The sequence below is a fragment of the Elephantulus edwardii genome, unplaced genomic scaffold (assembly GCF_000299155.1).
Source record: "Elephantulus edwardii isolate Elephantulus edwardi_28Jun2011 unplaced genomic scaffold, EleEdw1.0 scaffold00007, whole genome shotgun sequence".
NCBI lineage: Eukaryota > Metazoa > Chordata > Mammalia > Macroscelidea > Macroscelididae > Elephantulus > Elephantulus edwardii.
The window spans coordinates 38,135,304-38,156,159 of record NW_006399757.1 but is presented as its reverse complement, the minus strand read 5'-3'; the positions used below and the strand labels follow the sequence as shown (position 1 = coordinate 38,156,159).

The window sequence follows — 20,856 nt, the reverse complement described above, 5'->3', positions numbered from 1 at the left end:
TGTTATTTGTGCAGATGCACGTGAAGATGTGTTTTTAACACTGGAGCTTTTCTCGTTATACAAGGGAAACTTGCTAACGGAACAACCAATAGGAAGCATTCTGTACATGCCGAAAACCATTAAGAGACGAAAACGCAAAGCCTTTCTCTCAAGTTTTTGAGATTTGTTAGCTATGCTGCCTTTTAAGAAACTGTATATATTGTTGTTACGTGCCGTGGAGTTGCTTGCGACTCATAGCGACCCTATGTACAACAGCCCTAAATTCCGCTCTGTCCTGTGCCAATCTCACTGTCTCCGACACTCCCATCCCAATTTTCCCAGTCACTGAATCAATCCATCTCATAGAGGGCCTTCCTCTCCTGCGCCGTCCCTCCACCCTGCAAAGCATGATGTCCCTCTCGAAGGACCAGTCTCTCCTCACAACATGTCCAAAGTAAGCTAGACGGAGCCTCAGAATCCTTGCCTCCAAGGAGCCACCTGGTTTAACCCTTTCCAGGACAAATCTGTTTGTTTTCCTAGCAGTCCATGGTACCCTCAGTACTCTTCACCAGCACCACAGCTCAAAGGCGTCAATTCTCCTTCTATCCTCCTTGGTCATTGTCCAACTCTCTGATGCATAACAAGTGATTGTGAAGACTATGGCATGTATCAGATGCACCTTAGTCTCCAGAGAGACACCATTGCTCTTTAGTACTTTGGAGAGGTCCCTAACAGCAGACTTTCCCATGGCAATACGCCTTTTAATTTCCTGGCTGCTGGTGCCAAGACTGTTGACTATGGAGCCAAGCAAACTAAAGCTGTGTACAATCTCAATCTCTTCACCATCCATCCTGATGCTGCCAATTGGTCCAGTGGTGAGAATCTTTGTCTTCTTGACATTGAGCCTCAATCCATATTGTAGGCTGCAGTCCTTGACACTCTGCAGCAGGCGCTTCAGGTCCTCCTCAGTTTCAGCAAGCAGGGTTGTGTCATCCGCATAACGCAGATTGTTGATAAATCGTCCACCAATCTTGACCCCACATGTCTCCTCATACAGCCCAGCCTCCCAGATAATCCGTTCTGCATATAGGTTGAAAAGGTATGGAGATAGGATGCATCCCTGGTGTACGCCCTTCCCAATTTTGAACCATGCAGTGTGTTCCCTTGGTCTGTTCTGACGACTGCCTCCTGGTCCAAGTATAAGTTTCGCATTAGAACGATCAAGTGTTCTGGGATTCCCATTCTTCTCAGAGTCAGCCATAGTTTGTTATCTGTGTTTCATTGACTGTATATATTAAGTTATAATTTTTTTTGTTTACTTTTTGGACTGAATCATGTTGAAATTCAATTACTAGGTTAAAAGCAGGGCAGAGAAAGACCAAGTCCATGAGAATTCTTTTTGCCAGTTAACTACTTTTTATAGTCAAATAAATATTTTTATTGTAACATCTCAAATCGAAGTGTAGAATATTTTATATTTGAGTGAGAAGTTTAATGAAGATTTTTGAAATGAGAGAAAATAGCTTGAAGTTAGATACCAAAGAGGTAAGTGTTTGCTATGGGTACTCTCAGAAAACACTGGAGTGTGGTTCTGGTTTCTCTGAACTTTGCATTTTCTGACATGCTCTAGAGGGTAATGGAGGAAAAATTGTTCGAGGGTAGAAAAATGAAGTCTAGCTCTTACCATATATTTTAGGGACAAAAGGTATCCCATGTTGAGTATAAAATATTTATTATGAATATAATCATAAAGCAGCTTTTTATGTCACTGCTGTTCTCCAGTGTGATTTCTGTCTCTGAAAACCTGCTTGAACCTCAGCTAGGAGTCAATTTCAACTTGAGAGCAGACAACAACATTCTGTATTCTAGGAATGCTCTGTGAAACAGGTGTTTCGAAGATTTGTTTATAAATATTTTTTACTATGAAGAGCTCAGTAAAATAGCTACATTCTCTGCTTTCTGTTTTTTGAGATGAGAGAAATTTTTAAAGAATAAACAGCAGTCTAGTCTAAACTATCCAGTCTTGTTTTCAGAGTCAGAGAAGTTAGTGACTTGGGTCTAAAGCTTACCAACTCCTACTTTTTCCCCTTTCTCATGAAAACAGAAAAGTCCTTTACCATTGTGTTAAAGTTAGTGATAATAGTGTAATGGTGTATATTAATCTTACAGCATATTTTTATGTGATTTTTAAAAGTGTGTCTGAGGTAACATTTTTTAACTCTTGTTTAATAATGAGAGTATATAATTCATTATGTAAATATTTGCTGTGAAGTACCTTTCAGACAAAAAGCCAGGAATGTTTAAAAAATTGTGTGGATAACCCAAGGGTCTGTCCTCATTATATCACAAGTGGCCAATACATGTCACAAATCATTTATTTTCCATACATACACAAATACATTTATACATCAACAGAACCTGCAGTTTCAAGGCGAAATCAGATTCTAAATAGAAATTCACCAGCTATTTCAGGCTTACAGTACACTTTTGATTTACATAGAGAATCACAGTGGGGACCATAAAACAATACATCTAATATTGATTTGAATATCCTTTATGAATTTTAGCATGAAATACATTTATGCATTAATTTATACACTTTTAATACCAATGAGTTTTGTTTGTAGAAGTAAATGGTACCACACATACCTTGAGACCTTCCTATGGGCTTTTATTTGTATTTAAACAAATATAGAGCACCTACTATGTGCTTAGCACTAAGCTCAGCACTTAGAAGGGTAGTAACAGGTGTAAGACTAAGACAGATTTCCAGGATCTCTCACACAGAGGAGAATCATGTGCGCAGAACTTTGAAAATACAAGACTTGGCTTAAGGATGGATTGTTTCAAAGTTCAGGGATTTTGTCATCTGAAACAGGGTGTGTCTGAGAGGCCTAAGCATATTTTAGATCAGATGAAAACAGCTTAGTTATCATGGAAATTCAGTTATTTAAAAATATTTTTCCAATCATTCAAAGTTTGCTTTTTTAGATAATGTAAAGAATAGAGAAATTAGAAACAGTGGACTGTATAATGGAAATGTTGACCCGAATATGATCCAAAGATCCCAGCTAGGAAAGTCCTACTCTGTTGGCATGAAAACATAATTGTAGTTCTGTTTTAGAGTTACTTATGTTTTATTTGGCTCATAAATACTGGAAAGGGAGAGAAGAAAGAGAGGAAGAGGAGATTAAAAGAGAAGCTTGTACATTTAGCTGTTATGTGCCCTCAAGTTGGGAACCAACTCATAGCTGACTTTCAAGTGGGTCTTCAGAGGCTGTAAATTGCATGGGAGAATGCTTATAGTAGGAGAGGCTTACTTTCATTATTATACGTCTGGTATCTCAGAGCTATGGAGATGGGTGACCTTTGTATGAAATAGCAAATAAAAAAATCAAGGCACTTATAACTTTTGGTAAACCTAGATGCCATATTTACCCAACTGGAAGATTTAGATATCCTGCTTATGACATGAAGAGGCACTGTTTTGCCCAACGAAAATAATTTGTTTACACAGATCTATTCCCCAAAGTTGGTCAATTCAATTTGTTGACATCTTTATGTAATTTTACATTATCTTACAAAATAACCAATTCCAGCAATACATGTCACCCTGGATTTTAAGAGTAATTCTTTCTTGCTAGCTTTGTCATTAAATGCTGTCAAGTTGACCACAACTCATAGCAGCTGTATGAACAGCAGATTGAAATCTTTCCCTGCCCTTCCCCATTCTCACAGTCTCTACCATGCTCAAGCCTACAGAGCAGTGCCTAGCCAGCTAGGAGATACTAGGCCAAATAGGTAAGTTTCTAGTACTGTGAGAAATATGAAAGGGTAGTGAGTAGAGTTGTGTTGTTTAGTGCCGTCGAGTCACAGGTGACTCATAGCGACCCTATGAAGGAGAGAGTCCTTGACGCATGGGTGCCTTTCATCCTCTCTCCAAGTTCATAGGGTTTCTGGAGGCAAGCTATTATGGAAGTGGACGCCACTCCTCTAGGGGCTAATTTAGATGCATTCTAAATAACAATAGGATAATATTTGCCACAGTACTGTAACTGCATAATTCAGATAAGCAATAAGTTAAACAAAAATTTCTACTTTTTTTTTTGGCAAATACTAGTTTGTTTGGGTCACAGTGAACTTTTATGTTTCTGAGCAGTGCATCTTCCCCAACATACCAAAGACTCATACAACAGAATGGGGTTTTTCACCTCAAAATATGATCAACCAAATTACAGGAGAGATTATAGAATGGGTCCACTCGCTGAATAATCCAGTCTGGTAAATTTGAAATATGTGCTACAGCCAAATCAACAGCTGTAAGTTTAGTCAACACCAAGTAATCATAAATCTGGAGACCAGTCTGCTTTCCATCTCAGTATTCTGCAGTTAATCATTGTGACTAGAGACAGTACAACTTAGCTTTCAGCATGTGCTGAGCCAAACCAGAGAAAGAAATGCCTGCTAGTCTACAGAGGCTTCTTAAAGTGTTGCCAAAGTGGAGCTGCATTGTGCATCTGTCACAAACGATTGGATTTTAAAGGGAACCTGTAGTCCCATATGAGCCACATCACACAGTAGCCTGACATCACTCACAAGCAAATGGTTGTTTATGCATTGAGGGTTTGAGTCCTAAGACTTTCATCGACACAAAAGAGATGGGGTGTATTTTTAATGCTTCTGTTTTTAGAACATGCAAAGAACATAGAGATGGATTTACTCAGTTTTTACACATATTGGTTACAGAAATTCCCAAAGTGAAGATTAAGATTTTAGTGTATTTTGTAATCTGAGGAAAAATATTTTAATGATACCAGTGGGAAGGTGAAGGCTGGGTTTTACTTTATGGGAACATACATATTTCATTTTTAAAAAATCATAAATTGCATCATGACAGGAATAATAATTTTACATTAATTCTGATAATACAGCAAGATTTTTTTTAAAAAAATCATTTCCATTAAATATAAGTACAACTTGGATCAAGAACTTCAGTTAATAAGAAATGGTAATCAAGCCTTTTTACGTAAAATGCTGGCCTATTTCAGATGTTAAGAGCATATATTTCTTTTTAAAAGATTTGTCTTAAAATAGTGAGAAAACAACTGATGCTCTAATTCATAAGCAATATCAGGAAAGCTATGTATAATAAATATGTAAGTACAGTGTCAGTACAAACCTTGCTTCAATTAAATAAATAAATTTACATTAAACACAAACCTCAATCTACTTTAGCTTTTTTTAAAAAAGTTACGTTCTTTAAGACATCATAACTCCATAGACAGTAAATTGTACACCATTCTAAATTTCATTTTGTGAAAATAAAAAACGGAATAGTGAAGGAGAGTGCACTATGGTACACATAGAAACTGAGTTTCATTTTAGTTAGTCTTAGGTTACAGGACATATTTACATTTGCAATGCCCAGAATCTTCCAACTATCAGCCATAAAAATTCTCCTTCAGAAAGCTTTGTTTTCAGACCACTATACTGCTTGTTCCCGGTTCTCCAGAAGGGGACAGCTGGTCGTCAGGCCAAATCCAGCATGTCACCCATGACTGTGTCGTCCTCAAGCTACAAATAGTTTTTACATTTTTTTTAATGGCTGAAATCAAAAGAATACTTGTGAGACGTGAAAGGTATATGAATGTCCATAAATATTTATTGGAACACAGCCAAGCTCATTCATATACATACTGGCTCTGTCTGCTTTTGCACAATGGCAGAGTTGAGTAGTGATAGACAAGATGACTCCCAATGCGCAAAATATTTACTATCTGGCCATTTACAGAAGAACATTTGCTAACTTGTCTAAAGCCTATTATGGCAAGCTTCAGCAATGGTTTCCCCAACTGCTGACATTTGTAAAATGTCAGTCCCTCAAACTACTTTGATGTTATCTATGAGAAAGCTGGCTGGAAGCTAGCTAGCCCTCTGCCATTTTGCTGATCTTCAGCATGGATCTCACACCATTTGTGAAGAAGGCTTTGGTTCACAAAGCGTCAATTTCCAGTTGACGTCTAATGAAGATAAGGAAATTATGTATGTTTCCACCATGTTCTTTCTTGACAAAAAATCTTCACCTGTAATGTGTACACAGACTTGTTAGTATATGGAAAATAAAGAGCATATGTTAAGGGGGTTTTAACCAAGATAAATCTAGCTCTCTCTGGTGGCTTGGTTTGGAATCAAGACTTTGTTTCTTGGGAACTCAAGGTTAGAACATGATGTTCCTGATGGTTTTGTATATCATTGAATCATACCCATAGTTGACGCTTCAGCGGGTTTTCAGAGGCAGTAATCACACGAGGGGAGACTGCTCATCTTTCACCCGCAGAGTGGCTGATGGACTCGAACAGCTTGCCTTTGGGTTGGCAGTGCAGCTCCATACCCACTAGAGCTCCCTAGGAATTCTAGGATGTTCTAGTTCTACCCTGGAACATCACATTTTTCAGGATATTGTATTTGTATAAATATTAAAATAAATAAACTTCAAGGTAGATGTCTTTATGATATTTCAGCTACGAGTAAGATAAATAACTTGCTTAGAAATTTTAAATTATTGCTAAAGTATAACCTTTAGAAGTGTAAAACTTTAGAAGTCATCCTATTAGAACAAAACCATGAAATACGTCACTTAGCAGTAAAAATTTTGAAAGAGAGGAGCGAACTGGGGGGCGGGGGGAGAGGGCTGGGCAGGGAGAGAAGTGGAGCAATGAATGAATGGAAATCCAAATTCTCTGTAAATGTTCATTAAAATTATAAAAAAAAAAGAAAGCAGTAAAAATACTGAGCTTGTTCTTTTAAGAGCACAGGCTGAAAGACTTTCACAAAGTGCTTTTCCTTGAACACACTATTGTAAAGGAGGTAATGTGTTGTTGTCATAGCAACCAGACAGAAGAGTAAAACGGCCCCCATGGTTTCCAAGGCCCTAAGTCTATGGAAATACACTACTTTCTCCCTAGGAGATATTGGGTTGGAACAGCTGACCTTTTGACTCACAGCCAATTACCTGACCACTGTGCACCACAGCTCCTTAAGGTTATTTTAACCTGCTGTCAAGTCATTTCTGACTGAGAAGCCTCCGCTGGGTTCTGAGGCTGTAAATCACATGGAAGAAAATGCCTCTCTTTCTTCTGAGGCATCGCTGGTGGATTTGAACCACTATAGAGGCATAGCTTAGGTTAGCAGCACAAATACCTACAGACTATGCCAACAAAGCTCCCTTTTATGCTGTAAAGCTTATAATTTTACATCACAGAGGTTATAATATAGAGGTGTGAGTAATGTTATACCTATGATTTATTTGATGCTAAGTTATCAGAACACAAAATTAAAATGTTGATGGCTATTGTTAGGACATGCTTTCAGACCTATAACTGTGGGGGTTCATATCTATCAGCTGGAGAAGCTCAATGCTGGTGGCTAGTTCTAAGGTTCACTTTTGGAGACGGTACTGCCTCAGCAACAAGGAAGCAAAGAAGAGTCTGAGAGGCATTTCACTAGCCAGTGGGTACTCTAACTCCTCAGAGTGTGACAGAGCGCAGAGTATCTATTTTGTGGAGACTCCCCATTCTCTGATGAAGTACAGGAACTGCCACTGAGTTCTCAGGTTTCTCTCTGATAACTCTTCGCATACAGAATCTAAGCAACCCTTAATTTCTTGGACTGAATGGCTATGCAGATATTCTGAAGGAGACTGCTTCCTGTATTTGGTCTTGTCTGTTTTGAAAGAGCTTTGTAATTGGGGCACCAATTACATTAGGAGTTGGACTTAAATATAGAGAGGTAGTCTCGTGCTATTGGGCCTTCTTGTGGCATGTTATAAATGCTATTACAAATTACACTTGGCTTTTTTGAGAGGTCTCAGTGGTAATTTCGAATACTTTATAAAGTGGAGAGAGCTCTGGCCTAGTGGGTAGGGAGTTGTGCTGCCAACCAAATGGCAGGCGGCAGTTCAAATCCACCAGCTGCTCTGTGGAAGAAAGATGGGCAGTCTCTTCCTAGGCAATTTACAGCCTCTGAAAACCCACTGGAGGGTCAGCTATGAGCTGGTTCCAATTTGATGTCAATGAGTGAATGGATGAGTGATACAAGGTAAGGGTGAGTCCTGGTAGCATAATCCATAGAGAGCTGCTAACCCAAAGGCCTCATCTTTCTGGTGGTTCAAATCCACCTGCAACTTCAGAGGTGAAAGAGAAGGTAACTTTTCTCCAGTCTGATTTACAGCCTTAAAAACCTGCTGGAGCATCAGCTATGAGCTGTTCCAATTTGATGGGAATGAGAAAAATAATAAAGAGCCTTGGTAGCATACTGTGTAACATAACAGGCTGCTAATGGAAAAGTTAGCAGTTCAAATCCACTAGCTGCTCTGCAAGGGAACAATGAGCAGTATTTCCTAATACTGTTGGGGTTTTACTAATTTTAAATTGGAGAAATATAATAGTAGAGGTGAATAATGGGCCTTAATAGTCACCTGGATTCATTAAAAACTAAGTGAAAGGCACAGAGCTATGTTTGGTACCCACACAGGCTTTCGTCAGGCCTTGTATAAATAATGTTTCAAGACTGAATGAAATTTACTCCACAGTTGAATTCCGAGCAGTGGGCTGACAACTGAAGCGCCAAATTGACTGCAGTTTCAGAATGGTGGTGAAGAGAATATTTTGCTTTCTTTTTAATTAGTCTATTCTGGACGCCAGATTTATTGAATTGAGGCAGAAAATGAGATTATTCAGATGAAATAAAACCTAAATTAGAACAATCCGAAAGGCATGAAGTTGGAATGGTCCAAGGCAGCCCTTACTACTGAAGCAACAAGCACCATCTCTGTTCAATCTGGGTTTGGTTCTCAGCCAGCTCACCTCAGGGGAGGCTTGCATGGTGCTGAACTGGCATTAGTAGAGCTTCCAGAATAAGATGGACTAAGCAGAAAGGCCTGCCAGTCTCCTGAAAATCAGTCAAGAAAAACATTAAAGACTGCAGGGCTCTACTCTACAGCCCATTGCAGGGACGGTGCAGAACTGGTAGCACTTTGTTGCCTTGTGCATGGTGTTGGCTGACTCTAGGGAAGACAGCAACAATAGCAGCTATGCTGTGCAAGTTGGCTGCATGCATTTTCCTCAACTGATTTTCAGCTCCATGTACCAGGGGCATCTATAAATCAGCGAGGGGTCGGTACAGACTCATTGGTACACAGTAATAACATGGGATCATTACAGGGTGCTCTGGTGGCCTCACAGTAAGAAGTTGAGCGGCCATCCTGAAAGCACAAGGTTCAAGTCCACCAGCTGCTCTCTGTGAGAGATAGACGGGCATTCTCCTCCCTTACGATTTGCTGCCTCTGAAAAACCTGCTGGAGAATCAACGCTGAGTTGGTTCCGCTTCTATGGTACATGACGACAACAACCGAATCATAAATGGCAGGTTTATAACACATCTAGCTTTAGGGCCCTTTCCTTGTTGTAGGGTATTATTCCATCCTTTAGAGGATGTACTTTTCTCAGAAAAGACAAAAAGATTCTGTACAAAAAGTAAGCCTTACAGAGTGGAGCCCTGCTGCTATGACCTTGCATACCTGGTGGCACACGCTGTCTGTGCTCATTGCTGAGAGTCCTTGTGTCACTCACTTGGGGATGAGCCACTCACAGCTTTCTCCTCCTTGTTCGGGAAGCTTTCTGAGGCTGTGAGCTGAGAAGGTGACGTTATTGTGAGCCCTCGGGGCTGTTTTGTTGACTTGGTGAGCTTCTTGAGTTCACTTGCAAAAGAAATGCCTTTCCTTTTATCTTCTCGAGATGCCTGTTGGGGGGAGGGGGGAAACCCATTCTCTTGGTATTAAGTTAAATTCAAGAACCCCAATCCCATGACCCTATATTCTAAGGAGCTGTCCTCTCCTGCTAACTGATAAACAGAACTCTGGAATGAAAGGCTGAGGGGCTTTCAGAGGAAATGTCATACGGTGACAACAAGCCAACCTAATCTGCCACCTCCAGCTAAATTCTCTGACTCGGGCACTTTCTCCTCCATTCCACAAACTCCCCAAGCTGATTATATAAATCAGATAAGTATACCTGCACTTGCTCCTTTAGCTTAAGGATGAATTTTCCTGCACCTTTCCACTTGCTTTGGGCTTGGAACACACACTCCTGATCCAAAAGAACCCGCTGGGAGGCCTTGGGGGTAGAAGACTTCTTGCTGGCCGAGTCTTTAACCACCTCTTCCATCAGCACATAGTCACATGGGTTGGGGTTGCTCAGAATGCTGTAGGAATATTTGGCTTTGCAAAGGGTCTGAAAGGTAAGTTATGATCAACTGAATAAAGATTAAGTATCTCTATTGCTTGCAGTGGTTCTATATTAAATATTCAGGTGGAGAAAAGTGCAGACTTTTAGCAACAGAGGGATCTTTCAGACAGTGCTAGCCAATTCCTCATCTGACATACTTCCCCATAGTATCTCATTTAGCTTTCAGTCCGTGACTGAAGTGTTTTATCCCAATTTTCTGACAAAGCTCAAACTTACAGACATACTTCCCCATAGTATCTCATTTAGCTTTCAGTCCGTGACTGAAGCGTTTTATCCCAATTTTCTGACAAAGCTCAAACTTACAGAGGTTAAAGAAATTCCAGAGGTTATACAGCTAGTGCCTGACAGAATAAGGACTTGAGTCCAATTTTCAGCATGTGCCAACCCTATAAACTTAGAGGTCTGCCAGTAAGGGCAGGGTCCTGGTTGCCGCGGCCACCCTGTCACACGATGCTGCCTCTTACAAAGGCTTGGCTGCTGAAGAAGGACTTTCAGAATTTATCTTGTTTCACCTCTCATATAATGCCAAAATACTTTCCACGTATGCATTTATTCATGCGTCAAATGTTTACTGAGGACCTACTATGTGCCAGCTACTGTGCTATACTTTGAGAGGCTCAGGGGAACCAAAGAGTAATAGGTCTGGGTCCTTTTGGAGTTCAAAATCTGTTAACAAAGCAAATATCAATGAAATGATTGTGCAGTTAAGAACAGCAACACTTGAACAGTGCTTACCATGTGTCAGGCATTGTGCTAAATACCCTACATATATTAACTTACTTAGTTCTTAGAACAACCCAGTGGAAAAAAGTACTGTCATTATCTCCATGTTATCTATACGGTAAAATTACAGAGTGGTGGGAAGGAGCCAGCTGGAACAGGGTAGTGAGAGTAATTGCAGAACAGAAACTGCCAGTGCTTTAAGTCAGGGCTCCTTCTGCTCCACCCAGAGTAACAGTTGACCAGCACACTACTGTAACTGAAGCACAAGGTGCCTTAAGATTTTAGAGTTAACAAAATGGAGAACTGGGATTTGAACTTGGATCAATCTGATGTAGGATCAGTATGTTTAATCATTCTCAACTGAGTGTTTGGAGAATGGAAAACCATAACTAGGTCATGGAAGAAAAAAAAAATCAGACTTAGGAAAACCATGTAAACAAAAGATGACTTAGAGGAGAAAGAGGCCTTCCCTGTGTCCTCTGTAGTACACATGTGAGGTCCAACTGAGCCTCAGTTTACACATCCCTGGACCCTACGAAGTCATCTAAATTTATTATCATCAACCCTTCCCATAGCACCAGACTCAAAGGAGGCCAAACCAAAAGAGGTACTTGAGCTGATTGGGACTCATGATGAACCCACAAGCTGCACAGGAGAACGACTCCATAAGGTTCTGAAACAGATGACCAAACTTTCCTCCCGAGATGTCTCTGGGTGAGTTCGAACTGTCAACCTTTCTGTTTGTAGCTGGCTTTAGTGCCTCCCCCAGAGACTTCTTTGGCTCACAGCAAGTACTAAGTATCTGCTGGAGGACTGAATTCCTGCTACCCAGGCTTTAAAGAGGAACACTGTCCCTTCTCTAGCTTCTACTGTTCTAGAATTTCATTCACAAGGTGAATTGCCAAAGCAGAGACATCTGAGTCAGGCCAATAATGTACACCTATGAAGGGAATGAGGCGGTGAGGGACAGGTTTTCACCTGCTGAATGACATCCTGGGCGGTGCTGACCCGAGGCGCTTTGATGACAGTTCGAGGTTGCTCCGGAGAAACATCGTGCACTTGGACAAAGAAGCTCTCATCCTCTGAGCTGAGGGTCACCTCTCTGTCATCTTGAACAATGCTCTTCTCTTCTTGGTTCTGTATTTAAAAAATTCAAAAGTAAGAGAAAATCTCCAGAGTACAGAAATAAATCAATAAAAGGGCAAAGTGTTTGTATTCTCTCCTCTTCTCATTCTCCCAGCACATTCTTCACAAAATGCACCACTGTCATTTATCTTTTTGGAGATTTGCTGTGGATCTGCAAATGTATTTTCACGTCTATAAACATATATAAATATAGTTATTTATATTATAAATATCTAGAATTAGTTTACTTTAGATAGGATGATTTGCTCCTGGATTTTTTTCAACCTCTGGTACCAAGAGGGGAAGGTTAAAATGATCTGCAAGGAGAGCTCATGGGCCAGTGAAGCTGGACAAAGAGTAGGCAACCCCATCTCAAGAAGTGAGGATTTGGCAGAAAGGTCTTTATAGCCTTAGCAATGTCTTAAATTTATCCTAATCTCTTCAGATTGGTGCACTGAAATGGTGCTAATTAACTCGAAGAATCTAGACATTACTAATGATACTTTGGAAGTTCTTAGCAGCCGTAAGATCCTGCATCATTCCTATTGATACTAAGATCAGAATGACCAACTGCCCCCAGGTGGCGCTGAACTGCATCCAGGATCGGAAAGAATTGGTTCCTGGAGCTTGCCAGTCAGCAAGAAGCCCTTCAAAGGCTTGTCCCAATCATTTAATGAACTGCTTAGTCATGGTTGTTGTTGTTGTTCAGTGCCATTGAGTCATAGATGACTCACAGTGACCCTATGAACTAAAGACCTGAACACCTGTGTAACTTTCATCGTTTCTCCAAGTCCATAGGGTTTCCGGAGGCAAGCTATTTCGGAAGTGGATGCCACTCCTGCCTCCAAGCTTACTTTCATGGGGTCGCTCCACCAAACACTGTCTATTATGGGTAACCACTATCACATTTGACACATCAGTGTCACAGTGTTCAGCATCACAGCAACCACAAGTTACCTCTGTACAGCAAATGGACAGATGAGTGCTATGCCACTTAGAAGAATGTGTCAAATGCTCAGGCATGGGCCCCATAATTTATATCACTGATTTTTTTTTGATCCTATTCATTATATAGAAGCTGCACTGCAATCCCAAAGGCACATGGTTTGAGGTCACCAGCTGCTCTGAGACAGAAGGATGGCCAATCTCCTCCTGTGCAATTAACTGCCTCTGAAAACCCGCTGAAGAGTCAACTATAGGTTGGTTTCAACTCTATGGTACACAATATTGTTTAGTCTATTTTCATTTCACATGATGAGATTGAACCTTGGTAAAAGTGAGGAAGACATGAAGCACATGTTGCAGAAGATCAAGGACTACAATCTTCAATATGGGTCACAACTCAACATCAAGAAAACAAAACTCCTCAACATTGGGCCAAGAGACAACATTATGATAGATGGAGAAAAGACTGATGTTGTCAATAATTTTATCTTAGGATCTACAATCTTAGGATCATGGTACCAGAAGTCAAGAAGTCAAAAGATGACTCACACTGGAAAAAGTTGCTGTCAGGGACCTCTCAAGAGTACTAAAGAGCAATAACGTTAATTTAAAGAATAAAGTGTGCCTGATACAAGCCATGGTCTCTGAAAGTTGGAACACAACTAAGGACAACAGAAAAGGAAACAATGCCTTTGAGTTGTGTTGGGAATAGCCCATAGATTGCCAAGAGAACCAACAGGTCTGTCCTAGAGAAAGGGAAACCAGGGTGTTTCTTGGAGTTGTTAAGAATGGTGAATCTGCTAATTGTAAATATCAATTTTTCTCACAAAAAAAAAAAAAGAAAGGTGAATTTTGCACCACAACAAGATAAAGGTAAAACAGTTCAATTGCAAAATGGGCACAGGATATGAACAGACACTTCACCAAAGAAGACAATTAGATGGCAAACAAACACATTAAGAAATGTTAAAAATCAAAACAACTATGAGATATCATCTCACCCCAGTAAGAATAGAAAAATTCAACAGTGCAGCAAACAACAAATGCTGGCGAGGTTGTGGAGGTGGCAGTGCAAAATGGTGCAACCACTATGGAAGGCAGTATGGCACTTTCTCAAAAAGATGGAAATAAAAATAGCATTTGATTCAGCAATTCCACTACTGGGAATATACCCTAAAGAATCCAGAACTGCCACCCAAGCAGATATATGCACACTCATGTTTACTGCTGCTTTATTCACCATAGCAAAGAGTTGGAAACAACACAAGTGCCCATCAACAAACAAATGGATAAAGAAGTTGTGGTATGCTCACATAATGGAATACTATGCTGTACTGAAAAGGAACTCATGAAATATTATACAAAATGAGTGACTCTAGAGGACATTATGCTGAGTAAAATATCTCAGTCACATAAGGACAAATGCATAGTGCCACTGCTGTAAAACTGGACTGACATTAGTGTTGGGGGGAAACTAAGAAAAGGGGATTAATAATGTACACTGCATTGAAACAGAAGAGGAAGAGGACTGTTTAAAAGAAATATATAATTAGGTATTATCTGCATGATAAGAGCCCAGAATAAGAGCTGCATAGTAAAGTGGAGACTGGGTGGGAAGGGGTGGGATTGTATAACAATGAAATTTTTTTTTCCAAAGAGAAAAGTGAACTGGGGGAGAGGGGTGGGCAAGGAGGAAAATGCACAACAAAGAATGAATGGAAATCCAAGTTCTTGATAAACTTTCATTAGAATCTCAGTTTTTAAAAAAAAGGTGAATCTCTATCTTATATACTTTGGACATGTTAGGAGGGGCCAGTCCTTGGAGAAGATCATCATGCTGGGAAAGGTGGAGGGTCAGTGTTAAGAGAGGAAGTCCCTCAACAAGAAGGATTGACACAGTGACTGTAACAATGGTCTCAAGTGTGTCAGAGGTGATGAGGACAGCACCGGATAGGGCAGGGTGTCTCTGAGTTGTGGATGACTGGATGGCATATAACAACTACATCAACATACTGTTGCACAACTTGCTTTATCTTCCACTTGAAAGACTGTGGTCTACAGGGATAAAGTCAGGAGGCAGGAAGGACAGGGAATAAGGATGAATGAAAACTGGAAACATTGGAAATAAGTGGGAAGAATGCTGCTACACTGTGAGGATCAATATCATGAGGCATGACGGATATGAACTGCTGGGTGGAAAACCAAGTCACTTCGTAAACTTCCACCCAAATCACAATAAAATGTTAAATCAATCACCATTGGACGTTGCCCATCATTACCCAGTCTTTTCAAGGTCCCCACCAGATCTATCCCATCTCTTTCACCCTCTCCCTCCACCTACTAAACTGTGTAACATATATGAACTTTGTGAGCAAACCAATGTAAAAATTAAAAAAAAAAAAATAAAGAGGGGAAAGAGTGGAGAAGAAGTGGGGGCAAAAATAAGGGAAGGGGGAAAATCATTGAGATTGTAGAAGCTGGTGGGAGGATGGGGATGAAGAAACAGAAAATGTTCAATGGGGACTTGAAAAGCTGGGTTGATAATAGGCATATAGCAGTGGTAATTAATAATATAAAATACTACATATATGAATGATTGTCTAAAACACGAGGTACATGAATGAAACTCAGTGTTAAATGAATGATTTTATAAAAACACAAAGTATATGCACAAAAGGCTATGCGTATGAATGACTATGCAAACCAATAAAAAAGTAAAAAAGAGGAAAACATGTTAAATGACTGCCATCATGATTTCATGCCAATTCATAGAAGTCTGGCTGTATGTTATTGTTGAACCAAATAATAACCTTTAAGAGTTGAAGGACAATATACATGATATGTTTTATAATCTCAACATTCTGGAAATCAAGGAATCTTGTTAGGAAAACCAAAACCAAACCAACCAAACAAAAACAAAGGTTCTAAGTAGCAAATTAAAGAATCCTAACACGCTGCACCAAACATTACTTTTATGCGAGCTCATTAGGCCTTACTCAGGGGTTAGGCAGACACTTCTAAGGAGCTTTCAATCACAGGTTAGCAAGACAACAGAACAGCCCCCACAAGCACAACCCTTTAAAGCTTAGTAAGCTTTTTTTTTTAAAAAAAAATATTATCTACAGTCTTGACATAACTCAGTATGTTTTTAGCTAAGTGACTCATTTTTATTCTAAAATCCAAACCAACCCTATTGCTAGTGAGTCAATTCTTACTTAAAGTATCTCTAGATAGAGTAGAACTGCCCACAGCATTTCCAAGATTGCAATCTGTATAGAAGTAGATTGTCATACTTTTCTCTCATAGAGCACCTGGAAGGATGGAGGGACAATGCAGGAAAGGAAGACCCTGGATGAGATGGATTGATACAGTACTTGGGGCAATGAAGGTTAGCGTGTCAGAATCAGTGAGACTAGCTCAGGACAGGGCAGGCTTCAAGAGCTATTGTATACAGGGTCGCTATGAGTCGCAGACGACTTGATGGCACATACAACAACAACAGCAACAACAACAAAACAAGAGCTCCTGGTGAGTTCAATGCATCAGCTTTTCGGTTAGCAGTCGAGAGTTCGGACTGTGCCATGATTGAGTCTCTTTCAACGTTAGTTCCCTCATGTCCACAATAGTTTAGATTCTGTCCTGGGACTACTGAGAATGAGTGTTCTGAGAACTAGAAACACTGTAAATCACTGTGCAAATATATGGTTTAAAAATGTAATTCTCCACCAACACTTACTATTGTGCCACCAGGACTCCTTGGTTTTTGTTAAAGATTTTATCTATAAGGGCACTAACGCTTATAGAAGTTAGATGACTTGTTCAAGATCATTTGGTGAGGGCCAGACAGAGACAGGTTTGTCTGATTTCAAATCGAGAAGTTGTCAGAGGACAGAGGACTGGCAGTTTGGAGATAAGAAAATTTAGAGACTGGAAGGAGAGATAGCACACTGAGAGTTTTCAATATATGAAAAAGCACTTTGTACGTCTTCCTAGAACCACACAGTAAAACAAATGGAAATGCTTGCACCTCACTTCCCACTGTGACAGTGCCCTCTTGCTGTTGGTAATGGCAAAATTGATTTATTCAATCAGGAAATACTTACTGGTTATCACATGTTAAACCTCTCCATGTGATTTGTTATGTTTTTTAGATGTATTTTAGTTATTCTTTTCTATTTTAAATCTTCTAACAATGGTACATAGAGGAGAACTTTCTGTATTTTACGTTGTCAGGAAAATTGTAGTAACTTGTCGTATTTAACCCCTGTTTTCTTCAAAGTGCTTTTTCTTCCACTAGACTTCATGAGGTATCTACTCCTAAGGTTCTAACTGCCTGCTGTCACAGACTTTACATTTCATATGACCATTCCTACCCTTCTGGTTCTGTGGGCTAATCTGTATCCTCTCAAAAAGAACCAAATCCTAACCTCAGGTACTTGTTGAATGTGACCTCATTTGGAAATAGGGTCCTTGTTAATGTAATTAGTTACTTAACAGGAAGTTGTTGTTGTTGTGCACCATAGAGTCAGAACCGACCCATAACTGACCCTCTGGTGGGTTTTCAGAGGCAGTTAATTGCTCAGAAGGAGACTGACCATCTTTCTCTTGCAGAGTAGCTGGTGGCTTCAAAGCATGTGCCTTCAGGATTGCAGTGCAGCTTCTTGCCACTTCGCCACCAGAGCTCCCACATGAGGTTGTTAGGGGAGCTTATTTTCTTTATGACTTCCTTGTAAGAAGACGGAGTCCTGGTGACACAATGCTTGGGTGCTGGGCTGCTAAAGATGGTGGATTCCAATCCACCAGCTGTTTAATGGGGATAAAAAGAGGGCAGTCTGCTTCTAAGAAGAGACGCACAGCCTTGAAAAGCCTGTGAGGCAGTTCCACCGTACTATAAGGTTCCTCTGACTTGAAACTGACAGCAAAGGGAGGCTTAGAAGAGGCACACCAGGAAGATAGCTATAGTGCAGACAGAGGCAGACACTGGAGTTACACTTCCATAAACCAAGCAACACTTCTAATTACCAGATGCAGTAAGAGACAAGGAAGGGAGAGCTTGTTGCAAAGAGCATGCACGTCACTGCTGACACCCTGTACTTGACTCTCCAAGGGTGTGGGAACAAAAGTCTGTTGTTTGAAGCCACCCACTTGGTTGTAATTGTTACAGCAACCCTAGGAAACCAATATACACCCTATTACACTGCATTAGTGACATCCAACAGGTTGCTGGGCTTTTCTCCAGCTCACCCCTTCCCTGAAGGACTGACAGCTTCAGCTGGGGCAGCACGAGATGGTGGAAAGAGAAGCACCGCTTGGGACCTGAGCTCATTTTATTGCTGACTGTGCCATGATTTTCCTTTTTCAAGCCTCAGGTTTCCTGTGTCTAAAATGGTTTTGGCTGTGCCATGGGACTATGGAAAATAATAGGTGTCTGAGAGCTTGAAACGAACACAGCAAATCATGACGCAAACACATGGTTTAAAAATGGACTTATTCTCCAACATTGCGGCTTGCTTATTGTTTGGTGTGCTTATTGCTGAGTTGACTCTGACACACAGCGACCCCACTGGACAGAGGAGAACTGTCCCATAGGATTTCTTTTCTAGGCTGAAATTCTTCTGGGAGCAGATCACCAAGTCTGGTCTCTTGCTGGTAGGATGGAACTACTGACCATTTTGTTAGCAGTCAAGTGTTTAATCTCTGCATCACTAAGGCTCCCTCACTGTAACTTAGAAGATTTTTTTTAAAAAATGTGGCTAATTAATGCGATAAGGATCCCTGGTGGTGGAATAGACTTAACTATTGTTGTTGTTAGGTACCAACAAAATGAGTCCAACCCATAGCAACACTGTGAACAACAGATCTGAACCCTGTCCATCTTGTGGCATCCTCACACTTCCTGACACATTAGAGCCCATTGTGACAGTCACCATGTCAATCCACCTGGTCGAGGGTCTTCCTCTCCTTCGCCGACCCTCTACCTTTCCAAGCATCACATCTTTCTCCAAGGAATAGCCCCTCCTAGCAATATGCCCAAAGTATATAAAGCACAGCCTCATCATCTTTGCCCCCCAAAAGTCCTCTGGCTGAACCCTCCTTAGGACATACTTGTTTGTTCTTTAGGCAGTGCATGGGATGGTCAGTGTTCTCCTCCAACACCACAGCTCAAAGGCATCGATTCTTCTTTTATCCTACACATTGTCCAGCTCTCAGACGCACAGCACATGATCAGAAAGACCATGGCCTGAACGAGATACACCTTAGTTCTCAAACTGACATCATTACTCCTGAATAATCTGGAGGGGTCCCTAACTGCAGACTTTCCCAGTGCAATTCGTCTCCTGATTTTCTGACTGCTGGTATCAAGGATCTTAAATGTGGATTCAAGTAAGATGAAGTTTTTGACAGTTTCAATCTTTTTTCTGTTTTTACCATCTATCATACTGATGCCTACTGGTTCAGTAATAAGAATCTATCTTTTTGACATTGAGATGCAATCCATATTGAAGGCTGTATCCTTTGATCTTGTGCAACAAGTGCTTCATGTCCTCCTTACTTTAGCAAGCAAGGTTGTGTCATCTGAATAATGCAGATTATTGTTGAGTCTCCCTTGGATCCTGATGCCACATTACTCTTCGTAGAGTGCAGCTTCTCAGCATAGAGATAAAATAGGTATGGAGAGAGAATACAACCCTGACACACTCCTTTCTTAATTTTAAACCACATAGTGTTCCCTTGCTCTGTTTCTACAACAGCCTTCTGGTCTAGGTACAGGTTTCATATGAGCACAATTAAGTGCTCTGGGATTTCCTTTCTTTTCAATACTAGCCATAACTTGTTATGATCCACATAATCAAATGCCTTTGCATAGTCAATAAAGCATAAATAGATATTGTTCTGGTATTCTTTTCTTTCAGCCAGGATCCATCTGACATCAGCAATGCTGTTCCTAGTGTCACAGCCTCTTCTAAATCCTGCCTGAACTTCTGGCAGTTCCCTATCTATGTTCTGTGCTAGCCATCTTCGAATAATCTTCAGCAGTATTTTGATTGCACGTGATATTAATTACATTGTCCTATAGTTTTCACATTCTATTGGATCATCCTTCTTGGGAATGGGACTGAATATGGATCTCTTCCAAGCCATTGACCAGACAGCCATCCTCCAAATTTCTTGGCATAGCAACAACAATTAATCAGGTAAGGCAATTTGTTGTTATAGGTTGTTGACTTGAAATTAACATACCTGACCTTCTAGTGGGCCTTCAGAGGCTGTAAATCATACATGAGGAGTCTATCCATCTTTCTGCCAGAAACAGCTGGTAGATTCGAACTAACTGCTTTAGGTTGTCAGTGCAACTCTTTACCTAGTAGGTGATCAGAGCTCCACAAGATAATTAGAAATACGGGAAACTTTAGAGAGAAATTAAAAATAGTTTCAAATGTTATTTTCCCATAGAGTTTTGTTACTGGCACTGTATGTTCTTCATCCTAGGAATCCGCATATCTAATAGGGAGAGAAGGTTGAGGATACAATTACATTTTCTTCGCTTCAAGGAAATGTCCTTTTCGGGTCCAAGCAAGGCTGGGGAATGAAGGCGCTAGGTCTGGCTCCAGGGGTGATGCTGCAGTTCTGCAGAGGTTGCAAACCATGTTCACAGAAAGTGGAGGGCAGGGGAGCTCTGGTGGCCTAGTGGTAAGGAGCTGCAAACTACAATCCCAGAGGTGCATGGTTCGAATCCACCAGATGCTCTGCCGGGGAAGGAGGGACAATCTCCTCCTGT

At 40.6% G+C, this 20,856-nt stretch overlaps 1 protein-coding gene across 1 annotated transcript in view; it reads right to left on the bottom strand.

Annotated features, from left to right (window-relative positions):
- Window positions 1-9,558: 9,558 nt before the first annotated feature.
- PLCE1 (phospholipase C, epsilon 1) overlaps window positions 9,559-20,856 on the bottom strand; it is a 248,531-nt gene continuing 237,233 nt past the window's right edge. The window contains 3 exon segments of the mRNA XM_006903774.1: window positions 9,559-9,777; window positions 10,050-10,268; window positions 11,985-12,143. Coding sequence (XP_006903836.1) covers window positions 9,601-9,777; window positions 10,050-10,268; window positions 11,985-12,143 — 555 coding nt within the window. The 3' untranslated portion in view covers window positions 9,559-9,600.